General features: G+C 41.0%; 1 protein-coding gene across 3 annotated transcripts in view; it reads left to right on the top strand.

Moving 5' to 3' along the window:
* The first annotated feature begins 15,857 nt into the window (after window positions 1-15,857).
* The window catches only part of PNPase (polyribonucleotide nucleotidyltransferase 1), a 343,937-nt gene continuing 340,329 nt past the window's right edge, over window positions 15,858-19,465 (top strand). For 2 of the 3 annotated variants that reach the window (XM_045767791.2, XM_069318828.1), the window contains exon 1: window positions 15,864-16,052. In XM_045767791.2, coding sequence (XP_045623747.1) covers window positions 15,925-16,052 — 128 coding nt within the window. In that variant the 5' untranslated portion in view covers window positions 15,864-15,924. Of the gene's footprint in view, window positions 16,053-19,465 lie in introns of all 3 variants that reach the window. The other variant, XM_045767790.2, reaches the window with a different exon arrangement.

The following is a 19,465-nucleotide window of genomic DNA, read 5'->3' as shown; positions in this document are numbered from 1 at the left end:
CCTCCCGAGTGTGCTCCAAATTACAGCCACCTACTGGAGAAAAACCAGTGCCCCATAACACCGAGGGGCACCACCCCCTCTAGGACCACTGCACCTGCATTTGGTCACCAAGGCTGAACCAGCAGGCGTGCATCAGAGCGCGCGCGCCAACACAGACAAACACTGGTCCGACGCGCCAACAAAACACAAACACTACCTTAAATGTTGAGAAGGGCAGGACGCCCCTGACGGGACGCTCCTCGTCGTTGTCGAGAGGAACTGGTGTAGGGTCCATGCTGGGAGAACAGTTGAGCGGGCTAAACTTCTGTGTTTACGACTCGCTGAGCAGCAGTGAGTCGTTATGTAAGAGCAGCTGCTGGCTTGGGGAAAGGGGGCCCACGCCGTCTCCGTCCCGGTTTATATAACCTCGGGTCAATGCGCGCGCAGCTTGGGGCGGTTAAAGTCGGCTTCCAGACATACGTTTTCTTCCACTCAGAAAACCCACCGTTTTTGGGAAACAGTGTTCTTTTTCTTAAGTCCCATGTCCTTTGCGACACTCCAAGACGAAGGCTTTCTAATGTGGCTCTCCTCCTTTGCTTCCTCTTGAAGGTAGACACCTTGTTTCATCTGTCTTAGCTCCTCCCGCAGCGAATCCAACTGTGTCCGCAGAGCTCAACACAGATCTGTAGTGAGTAGATTATCCCAATAATATACTTGCTCCAAACTCATTAGCCTAATGAGTTGGAATTTGGACATCAAAGCTCTCATTAACACTAATTACTAAACTCAAACTTTTTCTCTACTTACAGTTAAAATGTTTTGCAACCTTTGGAGAACAGTGAGGTGTTGTCCGAGCATATAAGCAGCAGAGTAGCGAGTAATAACCATGACATAGTTGGAATAATAACCAGCCTACTTCCAAGTGTGGTTTAGAACCGACACTTGAGAGATACTGTACCGACTCTCAGTGTACTCAACTCTCTATCACACCATTGCTCACCAAGTATCACTTGCGAACTTCTGAGTAACAAACATCAACAAACCATCCTTCAAAATACAGCTAGCGATATCTGTTGCGTCGACATTGCAATATCAATAGCGGAACAGGAGCCCATAAGGCGGGTTGTTGTGCTCGAGTAACAATTCCCGCGCTTGTATGTCATTGGTGGAAATTCTTTGTTTACATTCACCACAACAGCCAATCACTGAAAGGGATCAGCTAAAGGTGCCACCCACTTAATAAATCATTTTTGTTCAGCACACCAGCCCGACTTATGACATTCTGCTTCAATTTTAATCTACCTAAAAAGTGAAGCGTTAATTATTTAAAAGTGTTATTAGAATTAGAATTAAATATTGCAGAATATATCAGGTGTTACAGAAAAATGGCCTCTGGCTACCTAACTTGTGACGTCATCATCAGAGGAAAAAGGCGGGGGGGCGTGCGTCTTCACAAATAACATGGATGATACGATGTTCCGCCCTCTTATTAGATTACATTATTCTTATTGATGAAATTTTCTGTCAGGTACAAAACAAAGAGGTTGTTACGCAAAAGGACGCATTTCTTAGTTTGCATTTCATTCACGAAGAAAGTGTTGGCCATCCCTGCAACAGCCAATCACAGGAGGGCATTTGCTAAACACCCAGCTTTCTTATTAACGTCATCAGAAGCGTTCAGCCCACTGATCTAGCTTATGGCTTTATGTATCATCTCTTTGCACCTGTAGCGAGTAAACCTATACTCGCTCCATTATCTCATCATCTTAATGGCATAACTAATTACACAAGCTATAATCCTATCCCTATTTACAGATAACGGTTTTTCCACCCTCTTATCTTACTGTGAGGTGCAGTAACCGTATATAAGCCAGCGATTTGAGAATAGAAAACCAGTACAATCTCCAGTCAAGAATGTAGTACTCGGTGTAGGCAGTTCTAATCGACCCAAGACGCTACAGCTTCGACACAGCGCAGCAGCAGACTACGACCGCATCCTACCTTGGTTACCTTGAGGTGCTTCCGGGGCTCAGCGTCCCCGCGGCCAGGTCGTCGACCAGGCCTCCTGGTTGCCGGACTGATCAACCAGGCTGTTGGACGCGGCTGCTCGCAGCCTGACGTATGAGCCACAGTCTGGTTGATCAGGTATCCTTACTACAACGCTCTCCCACATAGAGCTCCCCGACTCCGGCCACACTCGGCTCTCTGCTCTGCTCCAGGCTTGGTCTCAACGTCTACGACACTGCTGTATCCAGGACTACTAAATAAATATGAAACTCACTAAACACTGTGTATCTAATCAACCCAATAACGCATAAACGTACGTTACAAGCTTGAGCTACCTCATCCCTTTCTGTGTATTTTACCTCAATAAACTTATTTCAATTATACTTACTGAAACGTGGTTGAAAGAGGATACAACACACCTCTTTAACATACCAAACTACTCGGCAATTCACAATTGTCAACCAATCCAGAGAAGTGGTGGTGGTACTGCTCTGTACTACCTCCAACTCACCAAGAACTGATATGCTCAAAAGTAATTAGAACTAGAAACACCTGTGGCGAATATAACTTTGCCCGGTTCAGTCAAAGGTGCCGAGACTGACTTTGACTGTGGGAGCAGGGTTGCCAGTTCTAAATTGCTGAAAGTAGCGAGCTGAGGGTCTGAAAGTAGCGAATTTGTAATAAGAGTAGCCCAATATTTTTTAGTGAATGATATGGGTTTCAAAGTAATATATTTTGATATATAGAGTGCACTACACGATGTTAATTGTTTTATTAATATTATTTCTGCACATACACACACACACAATTATATATATATATATATATATATATATATATATATATATATATATATATATATATATATATATATATATATATATATATATATATAAATATATATAAATATATATATATATATATATATATATATATATATATATATATATATATATATATATATATATATATATATATATATATATATATATATATTAGTATATTTTGGTAACAGTCTTTCCTGTAGACATATATTATTAAATATGACCGAAAAAGTAAGATTAATAATTCTAACACGAATTTTCTCAATCTTTCGTACATTACGCTTCACTGTTGGAGGTAAATCAAAAATCACTTCTCCAAACTTCATTTTTATTTCTAGTCTGACGCGACACGGGCGCGTTTCGTAAAACTTATTACATTTTCAAAGACTTCACAAATACACAACTGATTAGAACTTGCGTTTCTCTGATTTTATATCTACATTTGAGTGAGGTGGGAAGGGTGATGTGGCATTAACACAAGACAGAACAATAGGGGATATTAATAGGGTATTAAAAGTATCAACACAAGACAGAACAGAAACAATGGGTATTGAATAGAAGTGTTTGTAGAAAGCCTATTGGTCCATATTTCTTGATGCTTCTATATTGGAGCGGAGTCTTGAGGTGGGTAGAATATAGTTGTGCAATAATTGGCTGTTGATTGCTGGTGTTGACTTCTTGATGTGTAGTGCCTCGCAAACGTCAAGCCGCCTGCTATCGCTGTATCTATCGATGATTTCTGTGTTGTTTACTAGGATTTCTCTGGCGATGGTTTGGTTATGGGAAGAGATTATATGTTCCTTAATGGAACCCTGTTGCTTATGCATCGTTAAACGCCTAGAAAGAGATGTTGTTGTCTTGCCTATATACTGGGTTTTTTGGAGCTTACAGTCTCCAAGTGGGCATTTGAAGGCATAGACGACGTTAGTCTCTTTTAAAGCGTTCTGTTTTGTGTCTGGAGAGTTTCTCATGAGTAGGCTGGCCGTTTTTCTGGTTTTATAGTAAATCGTCAGTTGTATCCTCTGATTTTTGTCTGTAGGGATAACGTTTCTATTAACAATATCTTTCAGGACCCTTTCCTCCGTTTTATGAGCTGTGGAAAAGAAGTTCCTGTAAAATAGTCTAATAGGGGGTATAGGTGTTGTGTTAGTTGTCTCTTCGGAGGTTGCATGGCTTTTCACTTTCCTTCTTATGATGTCTTCGATGAAACCATTGGAGAAGCCGTTATTGACTAGGACCTGCCTTACCCTACAGAGTTCTTCGTCGACTTGCTTCCATTCTGAGCTGTGGCTGAGAGCACGGTCGACGTATGCGTTAACAACACTCCTCTTGTACCTGTCAGGGCAGTCGCTGTTGGCATTTAGGCACATTCCTATGTTTGTTTCCTTAGTGTAGACTGCAGTGTGGAAACCTCCGCCCTTTTCCATGACTGTTAAATCTAGAAAAGGCAGCTTCCCATCCTTTTCCGTCTCGTAAGTGAAACGCAGCACGGAACTCTGCTCAAATGCCTCCTTCAGCTCCTGCAGATGTCTGACATCAGGTACCTGTGTAAAAATGTCGTCAACATACCTGCAGTATATGGCCGGTTTCAAGTTCATGTCGACTAAGACTTTTTGCTCGATGGTACCCATGTAGAAGTTTGCAAACAGGACACCTAGGGGAGAACCCATGGCGACCCCATCTACTTGCTTATACATGTGCCCATCCGGGCTCAAGAAGGGTGCCTCTTTAGTTCTGACATGCCAGAAAGTATTCTGAGGAAACTACTCCAAGCTTGTACTAAAGAGGCACCCTTCTTGAGCCCGGATGGGCACATGTATAAGCAAGTAGATGGGGTCGCCATGGGTTCTCCCCTAGGTGTCCTGTTTGCAAACTTCTACATGGGTACCATCGAGCAAAAAGTCTTAGTCGACATGAACTTGAAACCGGCCATATACTGCAGGTATGTTGACGACATTTTTACACAGGTACCTGATGTCAGACATCTGCAGGAGCTGAAGGAGGCATTTGAACAGAGTTCCGTGCTGCGTTTCACTTACGAGACGGAAAAGGATGGGAAGCTGCCTTTTCTAGATGTAACAGTCATGGAAAAGGGCGGAGGTTTCCACACTGCAGTCTACACTAAGGAAACAAACATAGGAATGTGCCTAAATGCCAACAGCGACTGCCCTGACAGGTACAAGAGGAGTGTTGTTAACGCATACGTCGACCGACCCTATTAGACTATTTTACAGGAACTTCTTTTCCACAGCTCATAAAACGGAGGAAAGGGTCCTGAAAGATATTGTTAATAGAAATTGTTATCCCTACAGACAAAAATCAGAGGATACAACTGACGATTTACTATAAAACCAGAAAAACGGCCAGCCTACTCATGAGAAACTCTCCAGACACAAAACAGAACGCTTTAAAAGAGACTAACGTCGTCTATGCCTTCAAATGCCCACTTGGGGACTGTAAGCTCCAAAAAACCCAGTATATAGGCAAGACAACAACATCTCTTTCTAGGCGTTTAACGATGCATAAGCAACAGGGCTCCATTAAGGAACATATAATCTCTTCCCATAACCAAACCATCGCCAGAGAAATCCTAGTAAACAACACAGAAATCATCGATAGATACAGCGATAGCAGGCGGCTTGACGTTTGCGAGGCACTACACATCAAGAAGTCAACACCAGCAATCAACAGCCAATTATTGCACAACTATATTCTACCCACCTCAAGACTCCGCTCCAATATAGAAGCATCAAGAAATATGGACCCATAGGCTTTCTACAAACACTTCTATTCAATACCCATTGTTTCTGTTCTGTCTTGTGTTGATACTTTTAATACCCTATTAATATCCCCTATTGTTCTGTCTTGTGTTAATGCCACATCACCCTTCCCACCTCACTCAAATGTAGATATAAAATCAGAGAAACGCAAGTTCTAATCAGTTGTGTATTTGTGAAGTCTTTGAAAATGTAATAAGTTTTACGAAACGCGCCCGTGTCGCGTCAGACTAGAAATAAAAATGAATTTTGGAGAAGTGATTTTTGATTTACCTCCAACAGTGAAGCGTAATGTACGAAAGATTGAGAAAATTCGTGTTAGAATTATTAATCTTACTTTTTCGGTCATATTTAATAATATATATATATATATATATATATATATATATATATATATATATATATATATATATATATATATATATATATATATATATATATATATATATATATATATATGTATATATGTCGTACCTAGTAGCCAGAACGCACTTCTCAGCCTACTATGCAAGGCCCAATTTGCGTAATAAGCCAAGTTTTCATGAAATAACCGCTGCATTACGTAGGAATGCGGAGGAATTTCTGATGGAGGAGAAGACAGTTGCACAGCGCGATCCGCAGCGCAGCGTGCGGAGCGACGCGGGGGGGGCCTATATAAGAAGAGAGGAGGGGACATGTGTTCACGGCACCACTTGGTCTGGGAGACATCTCCCGTCACGCAGGGTGCAGTCGCGCCTCCACAGATCTCCAGTATCAGCTCTTGATACTGGTAATGGCTCAAAAGGGCCACCACTTACGAGCTATTCATCCCCGTGCCACCTTTTGGGTGGCTTCATCTTCATAACACATTCACAAGGGAGACATCTCCCGCCATGCAGGGTGCATTCGCACCTCCACAGATCTCCAGTATCAGCTCTTGATACTGGTAATGGCTCAAAAGGGCCACCACTTACGAGCTATTCATCCCCGTGCCACCTTTTGGGCGGCTTCATCTTCATCTTAACACATTCACAAGGGAGACATCTCCCATCATGCAGGGTGCATTCGCACCTCCACAGATCTCCAGTATCAGCTCTTGACACTGGTAATGGCTTAAAATGGCCACCACTTACGGGCTATTTATGCCCGTGCCACCTTTTGGGTTGCTTCATCTTCATCTTAACACATTCATAAGGGAGACATCTCCCGTCATGCAGGGTGCATTCGCACCTCCACAGATCTCCAGTATCAGCTCTTGATACTGGTAATGGCTTAAAAGGGCCACCACTTACGGGCTATTCATGCCCGTGCCACCTTTTGGGTGGCTTAATCTTCATCAATCAATCAATCGACATGCGTTCTTTCTTGCTACAGCCTCGCCCCGCTTCACAAGTCAAAGAAAAATTTTTTGCTACAAACACGCTTCGCTTCGCAAGAAAAAGGAATAACTTGGGACTCTTGTGTTCTTGGGACTTCAAGAAGCCATGAAAACTACGATTGTACCACGATCACAGCCCCACCCTGGTTGAGTTTATCTCAGGGGGCCCTTCAACCTCACAAGCTGAAAAGCTAGGGTCGGTCTACAGTACTCAACTTTCTCCAAGGTAATGTGTTATCTTATGTTCTTAATGTAAAAGCTAGGTTCCTCCCAAGTGTCGGCGTGTGCCCAGCGCTGTTTTCCCACGCGGCCTGCAGCCGCTCTAGCCAGGCCAGCTAGGTCATGCCTAGGCAGAACATGTTATGCAGCCAACAGTCCTATTGTCCGCTGATTACGACGAAATTCTTATACAGCCTTGCCCGCGCCGCTAAACTTGCCAGAATTATTGTCTGCCGGTTAAGCCCGAGAATTTTTATTCAGTATCCTCGATGCTGGTTTGCCGGAAATATTGTCCGCCGGTTAAGCCCGGAACCTTTTTACGCAGCTAGACATATTGTCCGCTGTTTAAGACGGAATTCTTATGCAGCCTCCATCGCTGATGGATTGCCAGAATTATTATCTGTCGGTTAAGCCAGGATTTTTTATGCAGCTCACCACGCTGCTGGATTGCCAGACCTATTGTCTGACGGTGAAGCCCGGAAATTTTATGCAGCTCACCACGCTGCTGGATTGACAGACGATTGTCCGACGATTAATACGGAATTCTTATATACCATTGCCCTAGCCGCTAGCTTGCCAGAATTATAGTCTGCCGGTTAAGCCGGGGAATTTTATCTATTCAGTATCCGCCCTCGAGTTGGATTGGCCAGAAATATTGTCTACGGGTTAGGCATAAAAATGTTAATGCAGCCTCCTTCGCCGCCGGATTTTTTAGATTCTGGCCTGCCGGATAAGCCCGGAATTATTATACAGCCGCCCTAGCTGCCACCCTCGCTATCGGATTGCCAGACCTATGTCTGCCGGTTGAGCCCGGAATTATTATGCAGCCGCCTTCCCTATTGGATTGCCAGACCTATGTCTGCCGGTTGAGCCCGGAATTATTATGATTGCCAGACCTATGTCTGCCGGTTGAGCCCGGAATTATTATGATTGCCAGACCTATGTCTGCCGGTTGAGCCCGGAATTATTATGATTGCCAGACCTATGTCTGCCGGTTGAGCCCGGAATTATTATGATTGCCAGACCTATGTCTGCCGGTTGAGCCCGGAATTATTAGCTCATATTATACAGCTCAAGCAGGGGATTCCCTGGTACTAAAGAGAGCAGACGCAATATGTCATAAGTGATACCATCTTCACCGGGGGATGTGGCTTTGCCTTTGTTTAGGGCCGCGAGTAATTCAAACTCAGTAAATGGCACGTTACATTCATCTTCCTTGTGGAGCATGAAGTCAACGAGCCTTTCTCGATCTCCGTAACCAGCATTTAATCTGAACTGTATGTCTGGGGGAAGATTATTGAAGCTAGAGGTGGTTGCCCAAGCATCGACTAACTCGTTTGCTCTGTGTAGAGGGTGAGGGTGTGCTACTTGGCCGAGCTTATCGCCTTTAATTCTTTTAATATCCTTCCATGCCTGGCTGAGGGGGGTGTGAGAGTTGAGACTGTTAACAAAAGTTTCCCAGTTATCTTGCCTGAGCTCTGTCATGCGCTCCCTCGCCTTGGCTAGGGCTTTCTGAAAGAGCTTGAGCATTGCTGGCGTACGTGTTTCCCTATATGCAAGCCCAACTCGTCTGGCAGTGCGTTTCAAAGTACGCAGTTTGGGGTCATTGTAATAGGCATGGCGTTTATTACCTTTCATATCGTTGCGACTATTGGATGGTGCAGGGGGCCGACCTAAAGGGTCAGCAAACATCTGAATGCTCTGTACTAGACCGTCGTTAAATGTCTGGACTGTGGAGGGATCATAAGTGCTGTACCACTCTGACACATGAGCAACAAAGTCTTCACGTCGAGCAGGAGGAACACTGAGCCGTTTGCGTTTGAAAGTCCCACCGGGCAGGATGGTATTTCCTATACATAGAGTAGTCAATCTAGGGTGATGATCTGACAACAAATTTGTTACAATAGATGATGTGCACCAGACGTGAGAGACGTTGAAACCAACACAGAGGTCTAGAATGCCGCCACAAATATGCGTGGGTTCAAGGTCACCCACAATCTGCACATCTTGGTGACTATTTAGTAGCGACAGCAGTTGATTCCCATTACCGTTACTGAAGCGAGAGCCACCAATGTCCTTGTGTCTAGCATTGTAGTCACCAAGAATGATGGTGGGCTCTGCTTGAGCGCAGGCCGGAAGATCAATATAATTTAACTTTCCTGCTGGAGCATATAGATTAAATACATTGAGAACAGAGTTGCGGTTCTTGAATTTTGTTCCCAGAAGTGCCTTGGATAAGAATGTCATCAGCATATATGATTGTCGTGACCCCTGGAGGATACATCTCTGATGCTAATCTGTTCATTAATACATTGAATAAGGTGGGACTTGAAACTCCCCCTTGGGGGGTACCTAACTGAAACATCCGTTCCTCAGACATGTATCCCTGGTAATACACCCAACCTTTTCTGCCTTGTAGACAATCCCTTATCCAGTGTAGCAATCTCCCTGTTATTCCCAGATTGGCTAATTCGTATAAGATTACTTCCCCATTGGCTTTATCAAATGCACCTTGTAGATCAACAAAAACTACAATTGTCATCCACATTAGACAAACACTTTAAGAGACAATCCGCAGTACTTTTGCCTTTGATAAAACCAAAGAGATTACTGGACATGTTATCACCTACAAGGTAGAGTAGCCTATTTAACAAAATCCTTTCCATCATTTTACAAAAGCAGGATATTAAGGAGACAGGTCTGTAGCCTCCGTTTGATTTAGGGATAGAAATGATGACAGCCTCTTTCCATTTTCTTGGTAACTTTCCCTCTCTATAACTCATATTAAAAAAATCAAGTAAGGGACTAGGTTTCATACCGGCTAAATAATTAAGTATGTCATACGTTACTCTATCTTTTCCCCGGAGCAGTAGAGCTGCCACTTTTTATAGCATCCAGTAGCTCATCGTGAGTTATCTCAGTGCATGTTACAGATCTTGTATTTAAGGCACATGAAGTTACTCCATTTCTAATATTTTCCCATGACTCAATGGTGATTCTCGTGTCTGCAGGTAAGGACTCCATACCAGCAGCACTAGCCCATTTATCTACTAACTCATTAGCAACCTTCCCTGGATCTGAGTGAGCAATGAATTTGGTCTTACAACCCCTGATTTTATTTACTGCTCTGCTCTCCATATGTCTTTAAGGTTCTTAGTATTACCAATGGACTGAGCAAAGTCTTGCCAGTATCTGTCCCGCGCCTCCTTCCACACCTGACTGCATTCCCTAGCCACTTCCAACATTGTATTTTTCTCTACATCCCTCATTCCATTTTTTAACCATTCTTTATGTGCACTCCGTAGCATTCTCTCCCACACCTTGACTTGCTGATCATTGGAATATTTAAATTTCTTAGGTCCATGCGTCTTGCTTCCCCTGCCCCCGTTATTTTCCCTCTGTACTAATTTCTCTATGTTCTCGACCATGTCCTCGTAAAAACTATCAACGCAGAGCGGCGTGTAATGTTGATACCAATCTCCCATATTTTGAATAAAATAATTTTTCATATCTTTATTAATATTTAGCCTTTTCCTTTGAAAGTGGACTTGTTTTTTCCCCAGTGGTAATTCAACATTCAAGGCAAAGTGGTCACTAAGTAGTTCCCGAACAACCCGAGCCTCCCCCATAATCCCCTGAGAGTTTAAAATGCAGGCATAGTCAAGCCGTCCTCCCCTGATGTGAGTTGGTTCATTGTTTCCCAAGAGACAGGTATCTGGATGATCTTGTAGAAACTGTAACCACTTGACCCCATTAGCATTAATACTACCCACTGTCCCAAGGCTTGTGTGCCGAGCATTAAGGTCCCCAATGACCAGTGAAGGATTAGTATAAATGCAGTCAGGTAAATAGTTAGCTTCGAAGCAGTTCCTGGATACGGGGATCGTGTTCCAGGGACCTACCCGAAACGCTACGTGTACTACGCTGTACAAGAATGTAACAACTCTTGTATATATCTCAAAAAAAAAAAATCACTGTCCCAAGGCTTGTGTGCCGAGCATTAAGGTCCCCAATGACCAGTAAAGGATTAGTATAAATGCAGTCAGGTAAATAGTTAGCGTCGAAGCAGTTCCTGGATACATACAAATTAACTACAATAAATTCCCCTTCCCTTAATGATAACTTAACACAGACACTCTATACCTTGCGTTTTTGATGGCGGTTCTACTAACTCTGCTGGTATGGAGTTCTTAACATAAATCGACGTCCCTCTGATGTTATTTGCGGCGAAGAGGTGAAACCCTTTATAGCCATTTAATTTCAATAAGCCTTCATTCCTATCCCCTGTCTCCTGGAGAGCTACAACATCAATATCATTTCCCATCACATAACAATGAACATCTGTAACCCTGTTTCTTAAACCATTAACATTCCATGACAACACTTTCAGTCTAGGGTGATCCATTATTAAACAATTCACTGTCTAAGTCATCCCAATAAGTTCACTAAATGATAGCCATACCTTGTATAACATCTCCCACCTCCTCCCAAGTTCACCAGTAAAAGCGACATTGCGTTTCTCAAGAGATTTTTTCAATCCTGTGACGTCCATTATTGGCCCAAATGATTCCTTCATTTTATGTGTAATTATAGGGTTCTTCCTTTCACTACGACTATCATCATTCTCACACACTTCACTTTCCTTCATTTCATCACTCAATATTTCATTAATGTCCTCAGCCACTATACCCTGACTTTCCTTCACTGTTTTGTGACTTTCCTTGACCTTCACCTGAATGTATAATTTCACCTCGATGGATTCGATTCTCTGCCCAAGATTTCGGAGGAACTCGCCAACTTTTCTTAGTTCAGCCCACACCTCCTTGACCATATCATTATGGCCCTCTTTCTGAGCCACAGTAGCCACTTCACTCACCGTTACACTGTCACTGCCGGAGTCCTGAGTGGTGGCGTGGCTGCTTGTTGCTTGAGCCTGACGAAGTAAAGGTGACTCCTTTACCCACGCATTCGTCCGGTTCACTGGTGCTGTTTGGGGCAGACTGTTTTGCTGTGCTCCCGGTGTCTGGGTAAGAGCTCTTGCTTGCTCTGTAACATTCACCGGCCGGAGAACAGCCATACTCGGCCTCTTGCTACACACAGCTGAGCTGGCATTGTGAACGCCTCCACAGTTGCAGCATCTGGGAACTATTTTCTCACCCAGATTAAGTCTGTTTCTACACACATTAGAGAGGTGAGACTTTCCGCAGAAACGACATCGTGGATCATTTTGACAGCTCCAGGATTTATGCCCCCATCTGCAGCATTTCAGGCATATTATGGGCTCTTCTACATACTTTGCTACATGCCTGTAGCCAGCCCCGGTGATGAACTCTCTCTCGGGAACTTCACCTCTCACTAGAGCCACCACCTGATTCCTAGCTTCACCTTTCATAAGGTGACGCTTGGCCCACACAAGTCGTTGGTCGTCGAGGATGAATTCGGGGTCTAGAATCTGAGGGTATTTATAGATAATTACCTTCGTCAGCTTCTCGTTCTCCTCCGGTATTTCCATAACAATTCCTTCATATCCTTGCTGGGTAAGAAATACAACTGCCTCCATAGAACCTACCGTTAAGTAAGGTCTGTTCACACCTTCCTTCAGCAGGGGCTCGAACTTGCGGTGTTCTCTTCCAAGTCTGGCTGTCCACAGCAGCTTCTGATGATAGGCCAGTGTGCATGAGGCAGGGAAGAGAAGCCTCCACCTCCGCTGACCCTCACCTTCCTAACATAGTTCTGTCCGTTCGTCGACACTGGTTTGATCAGTCTCGGCGTCGTTCTTCATTCTCTTGTCGTTTCCGTTATGTGTACCATTACAGTCAACACTAAGCCTTACATCATCTCTTCTCCGTTTCTTCTGTTGCCTGGTTAGAACTTCTTGAAACTCACCCTCCTCGACTGACTGGCTGCTTTCTGAGTCCATGTGAATATTGCCGTGGGAAGTAGCCAGTTCTTCTGGTGACTGAGTCTCCATCTCAGTACCCAGCACGGGGGGAGATGTGTAGAAGGCGATTAATACTAGTCAGTCTCCTTGTGTGTAGACAGAGCTAAACACCAATACCAACTTCACTCCTAGTCGCAAAGCAGGTACTTCTTGACCCGACCGCGTCCCAGGTAACACTTAAAAAACCACTACAAACCACCTTAAGCCCATCATCACCCAGCAAAAATCTGCTATCAGAATAATAACACATTCTACTTTCAGACAACACTCAGCTCCCTTGTTTAAATCCCTAAACTTGCTAAATATTAACTCCCTCCACACATTCTCTTGTGTCAACTACATCTACAAAACCCTGTTCTTAAATGCAAACCATGCTCTGAAACTCTCCCTGGACAGATGTAATAGGACCCATTATCACCACACCAGAAATAAATATCTCTTTGATATCCCCAGAGTCAAACTTAATCTGTGCAAACACTCTATGCAAATTAAGGGACCTAGTCTATGGAACGCACTCCCTAGTGAATTGAAAAGCTGTCAAACTTTTGCCTCATTTAAAAACAAAACCAAAAAGTAGTTAATTTCATCTTCGTAGTTTCCTACACTGATCTTTAAATTTGCTCTGTATCTAGTGTTACCCAATCTTTATGTACTTAACCCAAACAACTTTATTATTGTGTTCATTGCTGTCTTCTTTTATGTGCTAGCCATATATGCTGTATTGTGCCTACTAATTTTTGTTAAACTACCATTCAAGCTGTCATTGCAATCAATCTGAGCTACATATGTGCTTAATATACCTACAATTTTCTCTCATCTTTTATTTTTTTTCTTGCTTTGTAACTGTTATCATTTTTTTTTATAAATTTTGCAAGTATTTACCTACATAAAATTTTCTTAGATTAAGGACCTGCCCGAAACGCTGCGCGTACTAGTGGCTTTACAAGATTGTAATTACTATACTATGTATCCTCACAATCCCAATGTACCTTCTTGTATGAATAAATGAATTTAACCTTCTTATAAATGAATAAAATAAATAAATGAAATAAATAAATAAATGACCTGCGTAAAGCTTTCGATACTGTCAACCACCAAAACCTTCTTCTTAAATTACATCATTATGGTGTCAGAGGACACTCCCTACAATACCTCAAATCCTACCTTACTGACAGGCTCCAATGTGTTTCTGTGAATAATACAATTTCTCCCACCCTAACCATCAACATTGGTGTTCCCCAGGGCAGCATACTTGGCCCTCTCCTCTTTCTCATCTACATTAATGACCTTCCAAATGCCTCCCAACACCTCAAACCAAACCTATTTGCTGACGACACAACCTTCATTTACTCCAGTCCTGATCCCCTTGCTCTAAATGCCACAGTAAATACTGAGCTAAATAAAGTCCATCTGTGGCTAACTGCCAACAAACTCACCCTTAACATTGACAAAACTTTCTATATTCTGTTTGGCAATAAATCCTCTAATCAAATAAATCTCAAAATAAACAATACCCAAATTTGTAACAAATTAGATGGCAAATTCCTTGGCATTCTCATTGACCACAAGCTGAATTTCCAGGGACACATTCTAAACATATCAAAAAAAGTTTCAAAAACTGTGGGCATTCTTTCTAAGATCAGATATTATGTACCACGCCCTGCCCTGGTGACTCTCTATTACTCCCTTATCTATCCATATCTAAACTATGGTATTTGTGCTTGGGGCTCTACTACCCAAAATCACTTACGTCCTCTAATTACTCAACACAAAGCTGCTATTAGGACAATATCCAATTCTGGCCCCAGACATCACTCGGTACCCCCTACTCAAATCCCTGAATATGTTAGACATTAAGTCACTGCACATTCTCTCATGTGTATTATACATATATAAAACGCTAAACTGTAATGCCAATCCTGATCTCAAAAGCTTCATAGAAGGTTGTAACAGAACCCATGAGCACCACACCAGAAATAAATACAGTTTTGATATTCCTAGAGTACGACTTAATCCAACCAGAAATGCTCTACAAATCAAGGGGCCCAGAATGTGGAATGACCTTCCCAACCATGTTAAAGACTGTACCTCTCTCAACCAGTTTAAGTTAAAAACGAAGCTATACCTAATAAATTCCCTGTAACCTACCTTACCCCTCTATTGTCAACCCATGTATGTTTTTTGTTTTTTTTTTGTTTTTCAAATCAACGCTGTTTTAATGTAATTTTCTGTAATAATTTGTAATTGTATTTGTGCTGTTTTTTCAACAATGTTCCCCCCTCTTTTACCTCTATTTTTATTTGTACTCAACGCATTTTTTTCTTTTTACCCATTAGTTTTAAGCTTTAGTCTGTAGTGTTTTTTCCTGCCCGAAACGCTTTGCGTAATAGTGGCTTTAGGCATTGTATGTACTAGCTCTATCTATAAAGCCAACAAACTTTGTAAAATATCTTTATGTATGTACCTTTGCCTAAATAAAAATTATTATTATTATTATTATTATAAATAAACGATCAAACACGATCAAGTTTGTGGACATTCGGGTTTGTTGCGTTTACGCTGGCGGGCGGCGTTCTTACGAAACCCAAATTATGTTCATCACATCACTAAACTTGATTTAATAACTATATGCCTGTTAAGTAGAAGATTTTAACTGATAATAGCATTATATCTGGGTTTTAATATTGAGCAATAATACATATACGAAACGTACAAATTTTGTGTCCGAAATGGTCAAAATATGTGTGCGATCTGTCTGCGTGACGTCACGGATGTAAACATTACTGGCGGGCCGCGAGGTGCTGTGTGTGCCGCTACACAATGTATAAAGTATATAGACACTGTGGCAAGTCTGGTCAATTATCAAGATACATACTACAGTCCAGATATGTGTCAACTACTACTCAACTCCGTGATAAAGTTGAAACACGTGCGGTTTTATCCAATGGGTATGTCATTTTAAAATTTTGTACTGCTTCTAGTTATTTACCTGAATTTACCCGAGGACCACTAACACTTTAGTGGCCTCGTCGAGAACAGAAAACCGACGGCTTGTTAATGGTCTCCCTATTTACCCTGATGATCTTTTCCATTTGGATTTTAACAATTTTGAGGTGTTTTGGCGTTTACGGCTTCGGTTGGTTAATTTATTTATTTATTTATTTATGCATATACAAGAATGTACATAAGGAATGTGAGGATACAAATATGGTAATTACAGTCTTGTAAAGCCACTAGCACGCGCAGCGTTTCGGGCAGGTCCTTAATCTAAGAAAATTTTAAGGAGGTAAATACATGCAAAATTTATAGACAAAAAAATGATAACATTACATGAAATGAAAAAAAAAAAAAAAAAAAAAGATGAGAGAAAATTGTAGGTACAGTATATTAAAGCACATAGGTAGCTAAGATTGATTGCAATGACAGCTTAAAATGGTAGTTGACAACAAATTGGTAGGCACAATACAGCAGAAACAATATAAGATTGATTGACAGGATTAATAAATCCTGTTTGTTAAAACGTCGTTCTCAGTCCTACATCTTGTTGAGCTTGAACCTGTTGATCCTTGTTTGTGTTACATTTGGCCTTTTGAAGAAATATTCCGAATCAACATCCTCCAAATTATTCAGTATTATAAAAGTTTATGAGATCCGCCCCGTCATGTGGCCCCTCTAGTATGAGTCTACTTAGTTCTGGAATGATTTTTATTGCCTGGTGTTGAACTTTTTCACAGCAGCTATGTCCTTCTAAAGAGGGCACTAACAACAGATATTTACAGTTGAATACAGTTCTAGATTTTTACCTCCGGCCATTGCATTTCTCTACAACAAATCACTCGAACTCACCTGAGCTCACTGGAAGTAAATCATCAAACCAAATTCAACTTCATATTGATAATGTTAACATTATCAATGATTTGCCAATTGTTTCTAACATTCTTAAACCTATACTATTTGCTGATGATACTATTCGAACCCCAGTTGGAATCAGACCCAACTATGTAATGGTTAACCCAAGTATCGCATTTCCAAAAGGGTCGTCCGTGTTGGAAAAGACGAACGCCGAAAGAATATTATTGAAAACATCTTGATAACTTATTTAACCAAAATTATTTATTAGTCAGGAAGAAAGACAGAAACATGATCTATATATAAAACCTCTACCAGACAAATATTTTAAGTAAACCGAAGATATTTGTAGTTGTTTTAAAAGTGACAGTTTTCATCGCTCGTCCAGCTCGAAACCCGCAGTATTCATCTCAGAACCATGCCTATTTCACGCAGTGTCTTTAATAAACGTAAGAGTTTTATATGTCGTAATAAAGACAGAAATATAAGCTTCATTTTAAATACCCTACCATGTGCATATTTAAATTTAAAGCGAAGATACGTGTACTTTTATAATCGCCGAGCTCCGACCCCACACAGATCGATCGACGGAGCAACTCTCACTCTCAGAACAATGTTTATTTCACGTAAATATGTAAATAATCGTAAATGTTTTGTAGGCCCCAAGAAAGATAGAAATATAAGGTTCATTTTAAACACTTTACCATAGATATAATTAAAGTTCTAATGAAGATTCATCTGTTTAAATAATCAAAGAGCTCCGACCCCTGCACAGACTGATCGACAGAGCAATTCTCTCTCAGAACAATGTCTATTTTACATAAATTCGTTAATAAACACAAATGTTTTATATGTCTTAAGAAAGCTAGAAATATAAGCTTCAATTTAAATACATTACAATATAAATATTTAAAGCTCAAGTGAAGATACATGTTTTTATAGTGGTGTTCAGTAGCTTGTCGGGCATGGAGTGCAGACGCATACACACTTGCTAATATATTGTGTAATTAACAAAGATATGCCAATAAAGCCTAAAATATTACATTCCTAAAGAAAGACTGAGTTATAATCGTTATTGTGAGTGCATCAAAGGAAATATATCATGTTGGAGACGAAAGATATAGCAATTTTAATTTAAGTTTCGACTTGCCTGGGCAAGAAATAGGGTGACTCTCGCCTCATCTATTGGAGATTCGGTCCACCTAAAGACCCAAAGCTACTCAAACCCTCCTAGCATTACGTAATTATTGAAGTAATATGGTATATTTACTCACTATAATGTTGGTGCTGGATGCAGAACATGAGAAAACATAATTTTACTCTGAAAAAATATAAATTCATAACAAAATAAGATGTATATATGTAACATCAAAGGAAGTCGATGGTCCAAGCAACAATATTGTGGAGCGACTTATCCAAGATATATTGTTGTCTGGAAAGTGTTTGCTGACTTATCAGCCTTCTGTACAGTCATCCATTCGTCGCACTTCTCTGCTCAAATTATTGCAAATTTAATTTATGATGTTAACAAGTAGAATGCATTTTTTTAATGAAATTTAAAATAACTAGCCAGAAAACATTAAAGATTATTTAAAAATACATGGCTGGAAGTTAAATCGACTCCATAGAACAATAGTTTTGTTATAGATACTAATTGTTATTTGCTGGTATGCGTTTGCTACTTAAACTACCATGTACTGTACTTATATAAAATCTCCATTTCTTCGCACATGGAACACCGAACCCTATACGCTCTCTGATTTACTGTTTAATAGCGATTCACAAATAAAGCTTATGATTGTATCATATCAAAAAGGCAGTGACAAAGTCATTTTTGCATTTTAATCACAGAGATTAGATCTTATTTAGTTTAGTTCGTTTATTATGCACCCCATACCCATCTTGTGGGCAGTAGTGGAAAGAGTTACAGAGGCAGCAAGTTACAATCTTGATGAACTAGTTACAAAATTCAGTATAAGTCGTCACATCATCAATGGGTTCGAGATCGACCACAAGTACAGTTTCTAAATTAAGCAACTGACATGTGGAGAGCTAGTGTCACAATTGATATGTTTGTCCTGCACACCGCCCCCCCCCATCCAGTGGGCAGCGGTGGATAGGTTACAATCACTTAGTTTCTACCTACAGTTAGCAAACTGGGGATATTTGGCTAAAATTTCTGGTAGCAGATCATTTTGAATGAAATATTTACACATTGTTGGAACATTTGTAGAGAGGAAAGATATTCATATTTTAAAGAAGGTTTCTTGACCGTCGCTCTCTCTATTCATAGGAACTAACTTTTTTTGTTATTATTAACAAGCTTAGGGATACACAGCAATGTGCTGCTACCCTATTCTATATGAAAGATTACACAGTATACTGTATATAAAAAACTAGCTATAAGTTCATATAATATTCCCATCTCACAGGATGGTTAGTTATACATGGAATCATGGATAAACTACCAGCTTCAACAAAAAAAAAAATAATCTCTGACTAATCAGGTGAG

The sequence above is a fragment of the Procambarus clarkii genome, chromosome 91, assembly GCF_040958095.1.
Source record: "Procambarus clarkii isolate CNS0578487 chromosome 91, FALCON_Pclarkii_2.0, whole genome shotgun sequence".
NCBI classification, from domain to species: Eukaryota; Metazoa; Arthropoda; class Malacostraca; order Decapoda; family Cambaridae; genus Procambarus; species Procambarus clarkii.
This window is presented reverse-complemented; position numbering and strand designations above follow the sequence as displayed.